At 38.9% G+C, this 15,313-nt stretch overlaps 1 protein-coding gene across 4 annotated transcripts in view; it reads left to right on the forward strand.

The window, feature by feature from the left end:
* The first annotated feature begins 4,702 nt into the window (after positions 1–4,702).
* Positions 4,703–15,313, forward strand: part of LOC116560993 (dynein heavy chain 7, axonemal) — a 107,691-nt gene continuing 97,080 nt past the window's right edge. Inside the window, exons 1-4 of one of the 4 annotated variants that reach the window (XM_032292579.1) lie at positions 4,703–5,426; positions 6,154–6,500; positions 7,903–8,083; positions 10,349–10,534. In XM_032292579.1, coding sequence (XP_032148470.1) covers positions 5,103–5,426; positions 6,154–6,500; positions 7,903–8,083; positions 10,349–10,534 — 1,038 coding nt within the window. In that variant the 5' untranslated portion in view covers positions 4,703–5,102. The remainder of the gene's footprint in view (positions 5,427–6,153; positions 6,501–7,902; positions 8,084–10,348; positions 10,535–15,313) is intronic. The other 3 variants (XM_032292577.1, XM_032292578.1, XM_032292576.1) reach the window with 3 other exon arrangements.

Here is a 15,313-nt window from a genome sequence, read left to right on the forward strand (position 1 = left end):
GGTGCCACATTTCAAGGGGAATGCTTCCAGTTTTTGCCCATTCAGTATGATATTGGCTGTTGGTTTGTCATAAATAGCTTTTATTATTTTGAAATACATTCCATCAATACCTAGCTTATTGAGGGTTTTTAGCATAAAGGGCTGTTGAATTTTGTCAAAGGCCTTCTCTGCATCAGTTGAGATAATCATGTGGATTTTGTCTTTGGTTCTGTTTATATGGTGAATTACGTTTATAGACTTGCGTATGTTGAACCAGCCTTGCATCCCCAGGATGAAGCCTGCTTGGTCATGGTGGATAAGCTTTTTGATGTGCTGTTGCAATCGGCTTGTCAGTATTTTATTGAAGAGTTTTGCATCTATGTTCATCATGGATATTGGCCTGAAGTTTTATTTTCTTGTTGAGTCTCTGCCAGGTTTTGGAATCAGGATGATGTTGGTCTCATAAAATGATTTGGGAAGAGTTCCCTCTTTTTGTAATGTTTGGAATAGTTTCAGAAGGAATGGTACCAGCTTCTCTTTGTATGTCTGGTAGAATTCGGCTGTGAACCTCTCTGGATCTGGGCTTTTTTTGGGTGGTAAGCTCTTAATTGCTGCCTCAACTTCAGACATTGTTATGGGTCTGTTCAGGGTTTCGGCTTCTTCTTGGTTTAGACTTGGGAGGAGGCAAGTGTCCAGGAATTTATCCATTTCTTCCAGGTTTACTAGTTGATGTGCATAGAGTTGTTTGTAATAATCTCTGATGATGGTTTGAATTTCTTTGGAATCTGTGGTGATATCCCCTTTATCGTTTTTTTATTGCATCAATTTGGTTATTCTCTCTTTTCTTTTTTACTAATCTGACTAGTGGTCTGTCTATTTTGTTGATCTTTTCTAAAAAACAGCTCTTGGATTTATGGATTTTTTTGAAGGGTTTTTTTGTATCTCTATCTCCTTCAGTTCTGCTCTGATCTTAGCTATTTCTTGTCTTCTGCTAGACTTTTGAGTTTTTTTGATCTTGCTCTTCTAGCTCTTTCAGTTTTGATGATAGGGTGTCAATTTTTGATCTCTCCTTGCTTCTCATGTGGGCACTTATTGCTATATATTTTCCTCTAGAGACTGCTTTAAATGTGTCCCAGAGATTCTGGTATGTTGTGTCTTCATTCTCATTGGTTTCGAAGAACATCTCTATTTCTGTCTTCATTTCATTGTTTATCCAGTCAACATTCAAGAGCAAGTTGTTCCGTTTCCATGAAGCTGTGCGGCTCTGGGTTAGTTTTTGAATTCTGAGTTCTAACTTGATTGGACTGTGGTCTGAGAGACTGTTTGTTATGATTTCCGTTCTTTTGCATTTGCTGAGGAGTGATTTACTCCCAATTATGTGGTCAATTATAGAGTAGGTTTGATGTGGTGCTGAGAAGAATGTATATTCTGTGGATTTGGGGTGGAGAGTTCTGTAAATGTCTATTAGGTTTGCTTGGTCCAGGTCTGAGTTCAAGCCCTGGATATCCTTGTTAGTTTTCTGTCTGGTTGATCTGCCTAATATTGACAATGTGGTGTTAAAGTCTCCCACTATAATTGTGTGGGAGTCTAAATCTCTTTGTAAGTCATTAAGAACTTGCCCTATGTATCTGGGTGCTCCTGTATTGGGTGCCTATATATTTAGGATCGTTAGTTCTTCTTGATGCATTGATCCTTTTACGATCATGTAATGTCCCTCTTTGTCTCTTTTGATCTTTGTTGCTTTAAAGTCTAATTTATCAGAGATGAGAATTGCAACTCCTGCTTTATTTTTTGCTCTCCATTTGCTTGGTAAATCTTCCTCCATCCCTTTATTTTGAGCCTTTGTGTATCCTTGCATGTGAGATGGGTTTCCTGGATACAGCATACTGATGGGTTTTGTCTTTTTATCCAATTTGCCAGTCTGTGTCTTTTGATTGGGGCATTTAGTCCATTTACATTTAGGGTTAATATTGTTATGTGTGAATTTGATACTGCCATTTTGGTGCTAGCTGGCTGTTTTGCCCATTAGTCGATGCAGATTCTTCATTGTGTTTGATTCTCTTTACCATTTGGCATGTTTTTGGAGTGGCTGGTACTGGTTGCTCCTTTATATGTGTAGAGCCTCTTTCAGGAGCTCTTGTAAAGCTGGCCTGGTGGTGATGAAATCTCTGAGTACTTGCATGTTCCCAAAGGATTTTATTTTTCCTTCTCTTACGAAGCTTAGTTTGGCTGGGGATTAGATTCTGGGTTGAAAGTTCTTTTCTTTAAGGATGTTGAATATTGGCCCCCACTCTCTTCTGGCTTGTAGGGTTTCTGCTGAGAGCTCTGCTGTGAGTCTGATGGGCTTCCCTTTATGGGTAACCCGACCTTTCTCTCTGGCTGCCCTTAGTACTTTCTCCTTCATTTCGACCCTGGTGAATCTGACGATTATGTGCCTTGGGGTTGCTCTTCTTGACGAATGTCTTTGTGGCGTTCTCTGTATTTCCTGGAGTTGAATGTTTGCCTGACTTGCTAGGTTGGGGAAGTTTTCCTGGATAATATCCTGAAGAGTATTTTCCAGCTTGGATTCATTCTCTTCGTCGCATTCAGGTACGCCTATCAAACGTAGATTAGGTCTTTTCACATAGTCCCACATTTCTTGGAGACTTTGTTCATTCCTTTTTACCCTTTTTTCTCCATTCTTGCCTTCCCGTTTTATTTCGTTGAGTTGATCTTCGACCTCTGTTATCCTTTCTTCTGCTTGGTCCATTCGGCTGTTGATACTTGTGCATGCTTCACAAAGTTCTCGTGTTGCGTTTTTGAGCTCCATCAATTCACTTATATTCCTTTCTATTTTGTCCATTCTTGTTAGCATGTCGTCCAATCTTTTTTCAAGGTTCTTAGTTTCTTTGCATTTGGTTAGAACATGTTCTTTAAGTTCACAGAAGTTTCTTACTACCCACCTTCTGAAGTCTGATTCTGTCATTTCATCACACTCGTTCTCCCTCCAACCTTGTTCCCTTGCTGGTGAGGAGTTGTGATTCCTTGTAGGAGGATAGGTGTTCTGGTTTTGGGTGTTTTCATCCTTTTTGCGCTGGTTTCTTCCCATCTTTAAGGATTTATCCACCTGTCGACTTTGTAGTTGCTGGCTTTCAGATTGGGTCTCAAATCTTTCAGATTGACGTTCTGTTTGTTGATGGTGAGGTTATTTCTGTTTCTTGGTTTTCCTTCTGACAGTCTGGCCCCTCTGCTGTAGGTCTGCTGAGGTCCACTCCAGGCCCTGCTTGCCTGGGGTTCATCTGCAGCAGCTGCTGAACAGTAAGGGTTGTTACCAGTTTTCTTCTTCTGCTATCTTTGTCCCGGAAGGATACCCACCAAGTGTCAATCTGATCTCTCCTTTATGAGGTGGCTCTTTGGATATATAGGGGTCAGGGACCTGGTTGAGGAGATGGTCTCTTCTTTATAGGAGCTCAAATGCCAAGCTGTGAGCTCTGTTGTTCTTTCAGAGTCTGCTGCAGCAGAACTCATAAATTGCTTTTTGTTCCTAGGTGCTCTGTCCCAGGGATTTAGGGCTTTATGAGTTTTGGTTATGCTGCTGTCTTCTCTTTTTTTTTTTTTTTTTTTTTCCTTTCAGAGCTGCCCTGCCCAGCAAGGAGGCAGCCTAGTTACTGTCTGCCTGTAGAGGCTTTGCTGAGCTGCTGTGGGCTCTGCCCAGCTGCCGAGTGAACTTCCCTGCACTCCTGTTTATATGGGTGTAGTTAGAACTTCCTCAGCAATGGTGGCCCGCCTCTGTTAAGGTGGAGCCTCTCTGCAGTGGCGCGTTGCCTTGTCAACGGAGGGCTGCCTCAGTATTGGCAGACTACCTCCCTAGAGACGGGCTGCCTCGGTAATGGCGGACGCCCCTCACCCCACAGAGCTGGACCGTCCCAGGTTCAGCTGCACTTACTGTGAAACTCTCAATCCAGAGTTTCTGATTGTTGTTCTTTTGTGGGGGTGGGACCAGCCAAGCCTGATCGTCTGGCTCCCTGCCTCAGAGCCTTTTTTTTTTTTTTTTTTAAAGTTGGTGTTCCAATCGCCTGTTGAAGAGGCACTGTGGTGTGTTTTTTCCCGTGCGACAACACTGTGCTGGCTCAAGCAGTGGCACTGAGATTCGTGGCGCTTTTTCTGCCCTGGAATCTACTGTCCTGGCTCCCTACTCAGTCCCCTTTTTAAATAGATGAATGGGCGACTTCCCGTGGCTCCATTCGCCAGCCAAAAGGGCACCCAGACCGGTGTATTTTGTACAGAGAACCGCTGCTCTGGAGCGCTGACAAAGCAGCCGCGCGGGGCAAAGCAGCCGCGCCAGCCGGCACAGCCGCGCTGGCGACCCGAGCTCCTCTGCCTGGGAATTGCCTGGTCTGTGGGCAATAAAAATGCGGCATCCACTCACCCTCTGTGCTTTCACTGGGAGCTGCAATCCTCAGCTGTTCCTAAACGGCCATCTTGGATCCTCCCTTGCAGATAGCATTTTTAAGTACAGTAAAATGTTAAATTTTTAAAGTATGCTAAAATATGACATTATTTCTAATCATTTATTATTGCTTTATAATCATTTTGCACCAAACAGGGTATTGAGCTTTATGATCTGTTGTATGTGTTACTTTTACTTTAATAAAAAATCCCTATTTCAAGATGTATAATACATGTTAAAATCATTTTTTTCACATTGGGAAACATTCAAAATAATGTATTTTGAGCACTAATGTGTGCTTAAGTGATCATAAAAAGGTTTAAAGCAACGGTAGTATTGCTGGAATCAGCTTACCAACTTTAGGGGCATATCATTCATTTTGATACAGGAGTCTCCTTGCCTCAACCCCAGTGTATTTATTTTTTTGAATTTCTGTTGCATGCCTTGATAATGTATAGGTACTGACAACACAAAAATGAATAAAACATGCTATCTGCCCTTAATTGTGCACAATCCAATGTTCTAGGGTTCATGTTTTGACAGATTGTTCACATATATGAAAATATTTTAGACCACTTCCCTAGTTATGCCTAGAAAAAGCCTAGAAAGCTCAAAAGCACTTAAATGTTTCCTTAATGTAGGATACAGAGCCTCATGATTAACTTCATTTTATCTATTTGTTTTCAGTGAAGTAATGAAAATGAAAAAGAGATATGAAGTGGGTTTGGAGAAATTGGATTCTGCTTCATCTCAAGTAGCAACAATGCAGTCTGAGTTGGAGGCACTACAACCTCAATTAAAAGTTGCCAGCAAAGAGGTTGATGAGATGATGATAATGATTGAGAAAGAGTCTATAGAAGTTGCCAAAACTGAAAAAATAGTGAAAGCTGATGAAGCAATAGCAAACGAACAAGCTATGGCTTCCAAAGCTATCAAAGATGAATGCGATGCTGACCTGGCAGGTGCCTTGCCAATATTGGAGTCAGCGCTGGCCGCCCTTGATACTCTTACTGCACAGGTAAGAGCTTTGTCACACACTTTCTAGCCCAAGAAAGAAATTAGCATTGTGTTCTAGTCTAGTTTGTCTCTCCAAATTAGCCTGCAAGATTAATGAAGTTGAAATGATTTTGAGATTGGCAAAAGAATTACCTAATTGGCCTGAAAAAGTAATTCATGTGCATGCAAAAACACCCTTGAAAAGGAAGAAAGCTGCCAGGTGGTGTTGTAACCTACCATAAAGCAACAGTTATTTCAAGAACTTTATACATCTTTGCACTACAGTAATCAATGGTAATCAATAAGACTCAAGATTATATTTTGATTCTAAGGGGTACCTTTTTCATATTTAGACAGTCTTGCCGTTGAAATACATCTTAGGATGTGATAAAGTATTGTGTTAATTTGCTCAGTGATTTTTTGGGGGGGATACATAAAATAATGTGTTTTATAATTATTTTACAATAGCATGTCTTAGATTTGGTGAAGTATACTAAAAGTTAAGATGTGAAAGGGGAATATTTTAATTTAGAAAGATAAAGAGATTTTTAAAACAGTGCAGAGAATTTTGGCTAAACTTTTGGGTGGGACTTGAGAGAAGAGTATAAGTGCAGTTCTGTGACTGTCACCATTTCTACCCAGTGAACAGGGTGAGTTTCTCTATGCTTAGTTCAAAAACAGGAGCCAATTACAATTACTGTAGAAACAAACTTGTCTTTTTAAAATAATTAACATGTTGTTATTTCAAGGATATTACAGTGGTAAAATCCATGAAGAGTCCTCCTGCTGGTGTCAAGCTTGTCATGGAAGCTATATGCATCTTGAAAGGAATCAAAGCGGACAAAATCCCTGACCCAACAGGTTCAGGGAAAAAAACCGAGGATTTCTGGGGCCCAGCTAAGAGACTTCTTGGTGACATGAGGTTTCTACAGTCACTTCATGAATATGACAAGGACAATATTCCTCCAGCTTATATGAATATCATAAGAAAAAATTATATTCCAAATCCAGATTTCGTGCCAGAAAAAATCAGAAATGCTTCTACAGCAGCCGAAGGTCTGTGCAAATGGGTCATAGCAATGGATTCCTATGATAAGTAAGTGCTGCTAAGAAGAAACCCAGCTGGTATATTTTATCTTCACTTTTGTCAGTTAAACAATATAAAACTTAGAAGTTATGTAAGTGAGAGGCTTTTTGGAAAATCCTATCTGAATCTGCTTTGTGTTTGCATATTTACTGGAGGCAAGGTTGTAACAACTAATACAATAATACAGTGGTTCTTTAATCTTTTGGACTCAGGAACCGTTTATACTCTTTAAAAGTATTGAAGACCCCAAAAAGATTTTATTCACCATATTAGAAATTTAAATGGAAAAATTTTTTCAATGTTTATTAATTCATTTTTAAAAGCAATAAAAATGTTATATGTTAATATGTGACTTTTTATTTTTTAGAATGTACATGTTCTTGTTTTAAAAAGAGAAAAAAATAATGATGAGAAGAGTGGTGTTTTATTATACCTTTATAAGTCTCTTTAGTGTGTGGTCTAATGTAAGATAGCCAGACACCAAAATCTGCTTCTTCTTTCTTTTGCAGTATGTTGTTTTGACTAAAGTATATTTTAAAAAGTCTGCCATTACGCAGATATTTAGTTGGACAAGGAAAGATCTCGTAAACTCCCTGAAGGGGCAAGTGTCTTCAGGAGCCCCAGGGGTCCTTGGACCACACTTTAAAAACTACTGGTGTAATATGTATTCTTGTGAAATGAGGAGCCTTTTTTGGTGATTATATGAGAACCAGTTATACCAAAAAAACAGAGTAATTATTATTTTTTCAAAAAAACAACTGGCACAGGTTATTTTTCAAACTCATATCCAATTTTAACCATTCTACATCTATAGTAGTGCTATATATGTTTCAGACCCTGATATATTAGTTAATGATAAATTTAATGTTTTTTAGATAGATAACATGACTGACTCCATTTTCCAGATACTAGGGAGAGAATTTAGATCCATCTTTTTTCCTGTTTAATTCCTTTTATTACCACGTACATATTTATAGGATAACTGTTTTTGGTTGAGGAGGTATTCTAGGATATTTTTAAAAGTAAAATGACAGAAACAAAAGATACCTCACTTTCTCCTCATCAAAACTAACTTTTAACCATTTAGGCTTCTACTAGCATTGTAATATTCTACATGAGTATCCTACTCTCCTTTTGGAAAGTTATCAAATTTCATACTGGCAAATTGTTTTTTGAGTAAAACAATTATGTGAAAATACTGTGTATTTGTCTATTTTAATGGCCATTTCTTGTGTTCAAGTTCAAGTTTGGTTGGTTCTTAGATAAAACATAGAATATAGAAATCAGTTTAGAGTTTTGCACAAAGAAGTATTTTGAGTCGTAGTAAGGATATTAGAAAAGTAAATTCCGTGGTAGAAAGGCTACTGGAATATTAAATGAATATTTAATTTTTCAATTTTACTTTTTGCAGAGTGGCAAAAATAGTAGCTCCCAAAAAGATAAAACTGGCTGCAGCTGAAGGGGAGCTTAAAATTGCCATGGACGGTCTTAGAAAGAAGCAGGCAGCCCTTAAGGAAGTTCAGGACAAGCTGGCAAGGCTTCAAGACACACTTGAATTAAATAAACAAAAGAAGGCTGACCTGGAAAATCAGGTATGTGCTGATATAGAAAAAGATGGACACATTCTCAGTTATCTTAACTAAGAATGATGTTTGTACTAGCATATAACACACCAGTCCTGTTTCCTTCTTGGTCAGGGATTGGCAAACTATCACCTGCAGGCCATATCTGCCCATCCCCTGTTTTCGTATGGCCCAAGAGCTAATAATGGTTTTGACATTTAAAATAATTACATATTAATGGCCACATAAGTATTTGCATAATACGTAACATCCTCAGTTTTGCTGCTTGGCTCACCAAGACTAAAATATTTACTCTCTAGCCCTTTCCAAAAAAAAAAAAAAAAAATGCCAGTCTCCCTGCCTTAGGTTAATAGAATATTGAGCTAGATTATTTAGTCATTTTTCACTTTGCAAGTAAGGAAATTAGAACCAGAATGTTAAGTGACCTTGGCTGTGTAACAATTAATGGCAGAGCTGAAATTGGAACTCAGTACTCAAAACCATACACTATCTACTAAAAATGTTTTCAAGACTAAAAATATTGCTCTAATTTAATTAGTGATTTCATTTGGAAAAATTAACTGCTAAAGTCTGATTATGGTCCAGAAGAAAAGTCAAAATGTTTTATAACAGTCAACCTTTATTGAATGCTTATTATGTACAAGGTCCTGTTGTTCTAAGAACATTACGTTATACCATTTATTCTCAAAACAACCTTTTGAGGGAAGTAATCATTTTGCAACATTTTGAAGAAACTAAAGAACAGAAAGATCAAACAGCTTGTTCATGGTCAACCCAGCTTCTGATCATTGAGTCTAAAACTGAACCCAGGCAACCTGATGCTAATAGCTGTACTCTTTCCAAGACACCAGACTGCTTCTTTCTATAGTATCTATCCTGTATTCTATATTTGCACAAATGTAAGATATTGTGCTAATCATCAGAAGCATAACCTATTATGGCGTGATTTTTGAATGATCAGTTTTAAATAATACAACCAGTGAATCGCTATGCAGTTGCTGTCTTGAGACATTTTTAAATTCTCCTCCATGTTTGAAAATTTTATTTTTATAATGTTAGAAACTTAACGGTAATGTAAAATGAACATATGCATACATGTGTATTTAAAATGTGCTTTTGGAGGTAAAATTTTAGCTAAAATATTTGTACTTAGTAGTTTCTGATGGCAACTTTGTCATAGTCCAAGACCTGATTCAGTTTATCATAAACATTGTTGAAAGAATAAGTGACGAAAGAAACTAGAAAGACAAAAGATATTTAAAGATGGAAAGTTAAAAGGGAAAAAAATTAAATTTAGGAAGTATCACAAATACTACAATTATATACCATTTGCTTTTTTCAAACCTATCTTTAGATAAACTGATATAGAATTATACATCTTTTAATCCAAAATCATTGACTTACTATAAATTTTAATAACATTAGTAAAAAGCATAAGCCAAATTCTTACTCCAAAATAATCTATATGTCTTTGCTTTTGTTGATTGTTGAATTTTTCTTTTCATGTAAATGATTTTTGAATGTCAAGATAAGCTTTATTTAATCTCATCTTCTTCCAAGAATAATGATGTTAAGGTACTTAAAAATTTAATCAAAATAATTTACATATTCTGCTGGAATATTGCTATTGTGTAAACTGAAATAACTTTCACCAAGTTTTCCACCTTCATAATTGTGTCTCTTTTTTTATCATATTGCTTAATTACATATAATCATATTTGGTTGACAGTCTTATGCACTAAATGAGCTGTCCACTATTGATTGATGTCCTGATTTAAGCTGAATTGCAAGTGCCTGAGTAGTTTGACACAATTTAACAAACCTGAAAATTGTGCTTTGTAAATAATCATAAATTATTAAAACTTTCAAACATTTAAGACCCTAATAAAATCAACCATCAGTTAAATGAAGGGAAAAGGTTTGTAGTATACTGAAAGTGCATCTAGATTATTTAAAATGGAGAGAAAACATCTATATTTGCAGAAGAATATCCTTTAATTAACATTCATTGTCTTGTACTGTATGTCATTTCCTTAAATAGGGCTGCTTTTTGCATTATATGATAAATATTCATTAATTTTATCAATTACATTAAATACTTTATATTTACAAATTCTAAAACATCATGGACTTTCCTATGTCATAGTGTCATAGGAAATCCCAGACAGAAGTCTGTAATTAAAAATAATAATTTACTTCTGAGGGTAAAATCTTGCAGAATTTTAGACTTAGTGTACTTATAAATGTTGATAAAAACTCATTTTTATTTTTGAGGTTGACCTGTGCAGCAAAAAACTAGAACGAGCTGAGCAGTTGATTGGAGGCCTTGGAGGTGAGAAAACTAGATGGAGCCACACAGCTCTGGACCTAGGGCAGCTGTACATCAACTTGACCGGGGATATCCTCATTTCCTCAGGAGTAGTTGCTTACCTCGGAGCCTTCACATCTACCTATAGACAGGTAGGGGATGCTATTCCATCTCTTCCTGACCCTCTGCCCATCACAGCCAATATTACCAATATTTGGGGTTTTGTTTCGCTTTGGTTTCAGTTTTTTTATAAGTACAAGGAGGAAGATATTTTTAAGTAATTTCTACTTACGGATTTTAGTTATTCTATAAATTAGCTGCTAGCCAAGTGATGCCATGTAATATACTCTTCAAAAATCTAATTGTTTTAAAAACAAAAATATCTACTTTAAAATGTAATGCAAAAATGGGGAGTCTCTGAACCTATTCTAGTGTGGGGCATCCTGATTAAAAATAAATTAAAAAAAAATAAAGTAATGGGAAGATTGTAGATTCTACTGATAAAATCTCAGTTCCTAAGCAAGTATTGTAAAAAAGGTGTGAGGACTGTGTGTGTGTGTGTGTGTGTGTGTGTATGTGTGTGCGTGTGTGTGTGTGTGTGTACACTTCACAACTGTCTCCTATCAGTCTCCATAGTAAGCCATTTCAAAATCATTTCAGAGAATGAAACTTCGGGGGAGGAAAAGGTGAGCCTGCCTAAAACCCTGTTAATAAGTGGCTTTGTTCCTTGGAAAACAAACCCCATGTTCCTTGCTTTGCTTCCCATTTCTCTGACTGATTCTGCCTCTTTCTCCTCCCTGGCCCAACACCTAACCCTAGGAGTTAATCCTAATTATTCTTCCTGTTTTTGTCTTCTGTTTCTTAGTTTTTTACAGAATGAGAGACCCAGCATACTCTTCAGCTCTTTTTAGAAAAATGGAACTGGAATCCAACCTGGGTCATGGCCCTATCAAAGCAGGCAGAGAGATTTAGAAAAGATAACTAAAAGAAAAACAGGGTGGGATGATAATGAAAATAAAAGAAGAGGGGGAATTCAGAACATTTGGCAGTAGTTTTTGGTGTCAAGCGAGAAAGAACACGTGTTAAATCCCCTTTGTGGAGGGCTTTATCCTATCACTGAGCATTGGCTTGCACGTGGTCTCAGTTGAGCCTCACTTAATTTCAGAACTGTCTCCTAAGGAGGGTTGACTCTTGGTGCCACTGTTATGCTTTAATCGGTGTTATTGTTTTTAACTAAATGTTTGAAATCCTCACCTACAGAGTTCCTCTGTCTTTAGCATTCTGTGGTTACCTGCATCCTAATTTAGCCCTCTTCCTACTCTTTTACATTGACACTTTGAACAATAAAAGAAGTAGCTTCAGCCACCCTTACCTTTCCCAGCTGTTTCAGAGCACACCCCTAGGTGTCTGCACTGGCTCCTGTCTAGCATTCCAGAGCTAAGCAGAAAGTGTATTAGCACTACCCAGTGCACTAGCAAAATCCACTGTACCCAATGCTTGAAGAGCTACATGTGCCATCCCTCCCAGGCCGTCTCTGACAGACTTGCTCCAAGGAACTGCATCTTTTGACTTTGCCATCACCTGGCTACTATCCAGATGGGGGGCTGCTAGTTAGACCATCACACAAATGCTTCAAGGGTGCCTTGAGCACTTGAACGGAGACCTTGGAAATTTACTGATAGACACAAAGCCACATTCAACTTAGACACAAGACTTGGCAAAGCTCAGACTTCCTCTGTGAACTCATTCACTATCCAAACACTCGATTCAAGCAGTCACTTCATCCCATGCCACCTCATCTCTGTGAAGGCAATCTTCTTTCTTCCTTGCTTCACTGGATCAACCTAAGTTTTTGCTTTCCTTACCCAGTCTCTCATGTCACCGTTCCTTCCTGTGGATTAATTCTCAAAGTCCTACCTTGTCATCTTTACTTTTTATTTGTTGCTCTCAGGTCAAGACAGCTAGCAGTTTATTTCCCATCAAAACTGTCTCATTCAATTCTTAGCATAAGGTTTAGAAGGCAACATCAGGGCTCTGCCCAGAGCCCCTCCTGGCTTCTGTGTGCTTTCACACCCAACAACTATCACCTGTGGCTCTTTCTGTCAGACTTCCCTTGGGTTCTTAGAACCCACTTTACCCAATGTTTGGAGAGCGAGAAGTGACTGGGAATGTACTTGCTTCTTCAGCAACCCTTCATGAATCATTGAAGGGAGCATGGGAGTCTCTCTCCCTTCCCTCTGGTTGGGACAGCTCCAAGGAATAGCTTACACTACAGAGGTTTCCTGTGGTGTCTAACTGAGGCCACCTGCTTGCAGAACTTAGGCTGCTCCCTCACCCTTGGTTGGCTCCTACACCTCCTTGTCCTGCTTCCCTTCACAGCATGTCACGTCACATGAATCTTATCCCAGAGTCTGCTTCAGGGAACCCAAGCTAAGAGGCTTTACAACATTTGGTCCTTTTCTGACGTCAAAAGGTTTCAAGTCTCTGAATATCAAGGGCCCTCAATAAATAACTGCATTTCCCCTCCAACCTTGAATCTGAGTAGTTGTCAAGTATTTATCAACTCTTTTGTAGTTCCTGGCACTTTTCATAAATAAAACATAGAAAACTTCAATTCCCCCAGAATAACTGGGCCCATAGCACTCAACTGCAATGCTTGTGTCAACTTCCAAAACAGAATCCTACAGTGCTACTAAGAACATGTGAGCCCTAGATTTGAATTAATTTGAACCTTCTAATTGACCTTTTCTGTGCCAATAACCAAAGTCAAAACTGTTTTAATGGTCTTGGGTATTTTCACCGAGATGACACTCTTAATAGCCAGTTCTACCATCTCTCCCTCTCTCTCTCTCCTTTATTTTTCATAACCATATGCCAGCAAATCCATCATCTATCTCATCACCTGATTACCAGCCAAGACCATTGGCTTGAATTTTGAGATGCTTGTTCAGAATCCTCCATGCTCATTTTGGTTATTCTCTGATATTATGTGCTTATAGACATGTAATTAGGCTTCTTAAATTGCTAGCCCAGAGTTCATCTGTGGTAACGTACTAAACCTGTCAGCTGTAAACAGAGCATTCTGCAGAAACTATTGCTTCTATTTTCTATACTTCTTCGCTGCGTTGTGGGCTAGCATGCCTGCTCCAGCATCAAGCTAAATCCAAGAAAGCTTGCAAACATCTCCAAAATGGCTGTAGGCCAACCTACAGCATGAAAACAAATAGAACAAAACATTCCAGTAGTGCTAGGTGAGGTGGCTCACACCTATAATCCCAGCACTTTGGGAGGCTGAGGTGGGCAGATTGCTTGAGCTCAGGAGTTTGAGACCAACCTGGGCAACATAGTAAAACCCATTCTCGCCGGGCGCGGTGGCTCAAGCCTGTAATCCCAGCACTTTGGGAGGCCGAGGTGGGTGGATCACGAGGTCAAGAGATCGAGACCATACTGGTCAACACGGTGAAACCCCGTCTCTACTAAAAATACAAAACATTAGCTGGGCATGGTGGCGCGTGCCTGTAATCCCAGCTACTCAGGAGGTTGAGGCAGTAGAATTGCCTGAACCCGGGAGGTGGAGGTTGCGGTGAGCCGAGATCGTGCCATTGCACTCCAGCCTGGGTAACAGAGGGAAACTCCGTCTCAAAAAAAAAAAAAAAAAACCCTTCTCTAAAAAAAATACCAAAAAAAAAAAAGCTGGGCATGGTGATATGTGCCCGTAGTCCCAGTACTACTTAGAGGCTGAGGTGAGAGGATTGCTTCAGTCCAGGAGACAGAGGTTGCAGTGAGCCAAGATCATGCCACTGCACTCCAGCCTGGTGGCAGAGTGAGACTCCATCTCAACAAAAACCATTAAATTTAAAAAATATAATAAAACATGCCAGAAGCAACTGTCTGCAGAACTCAAATTGGAAATGCTATCTGTCCCTCCTCCCTGCATAGCGATACCATCTGTTCCTCAGCAACCAAATAAAACAGCCAGATTATATTTATTAAGTACTTATGATAGGCAGAATTTGGGGCCCTATGATCTTCACCTCTGAGTGTTATACCTGCAACTATGCCATGTCACATGGCAAAGGGACTTAGCAGATGGAATTATGGTTGCTAGTCAGCTGAGCTTAAAGTAGGAAGGTCATCTTTGGCTATCTTGGACTTCACTATAAGACAAGCCTGAAATGTCTTTTTTGAGCAACAGTAAGGAATTACCCAGAGAAAGATGGCGCCATGTCAAAAGGACACAAAATTTAGCATAAGGGTATTCCCACTGGCCAAATTTTGGACAATTTCAGCATCACAATAAATAGTGGCAGTAACATTATATAATTCATTAGATAAAATGTGAAAAAGATGAATCTATGCTGACATAAATTAATAATGAAAAAATGGAATGTTTGACAAAAAACAGGACGTTTTCATGGTTTCAAAGTTATCTCCCTGCAGAATCTTATTACCTGCAAAGGGAATGGGGAAAAGAGCAATTTAACAGTTGGGAGGCTATAATATAGTATTTCACAAGTGCTGTCTTAACCATTTTAAATAATAGCTAAAAACTTGGAATTCTTTCTTGTGGGCAGTTCGCTAAGCCCTCACCCCAACCATTTTCTTTATTCCTTTATTTTCTATGCTCCTGGGTTACAATAGCTAGCTAGCTTCCAGAGGCCCCCAGATACCAGAGACAGCCCCTTCTTCCTTGCACCCACAGAATGATTCAGAATACCCAATCCCCAGGAAACCTATGAAACCCAGCTAATTCCATCCCATTTACCACTATGAACTGCCTTCCGCAGCCCTGGCTTGCTGCTACTCTGTCTCCTGACAATACCCCATGTGGCCCTATGTACGACCTTCTCTCATTTGGAGCTGTAACAACAGAGTTCTGCCTTTCATTTATCTGAGTGTCTTTGCATTGCATCCCACCATCTGAAGAATCT

The sequence above is a fragment of the Sapajus apella genome, unplaced genomic scaffold (assembly GCF_009761245.1).
Source record: "Sapajus apella isolate SASKATOON/1434 unplaced genomic scaffold, GSC_monkey_1.0 scaffold28, whole genome shotgun sequence".
Classification (NCBI taxonomy): domain Eukaryota; kingdom Metazoa; phylum Chordata; class Mammalia; order Primates; family Cebidae; genus Sapajus; species Sapajus apella.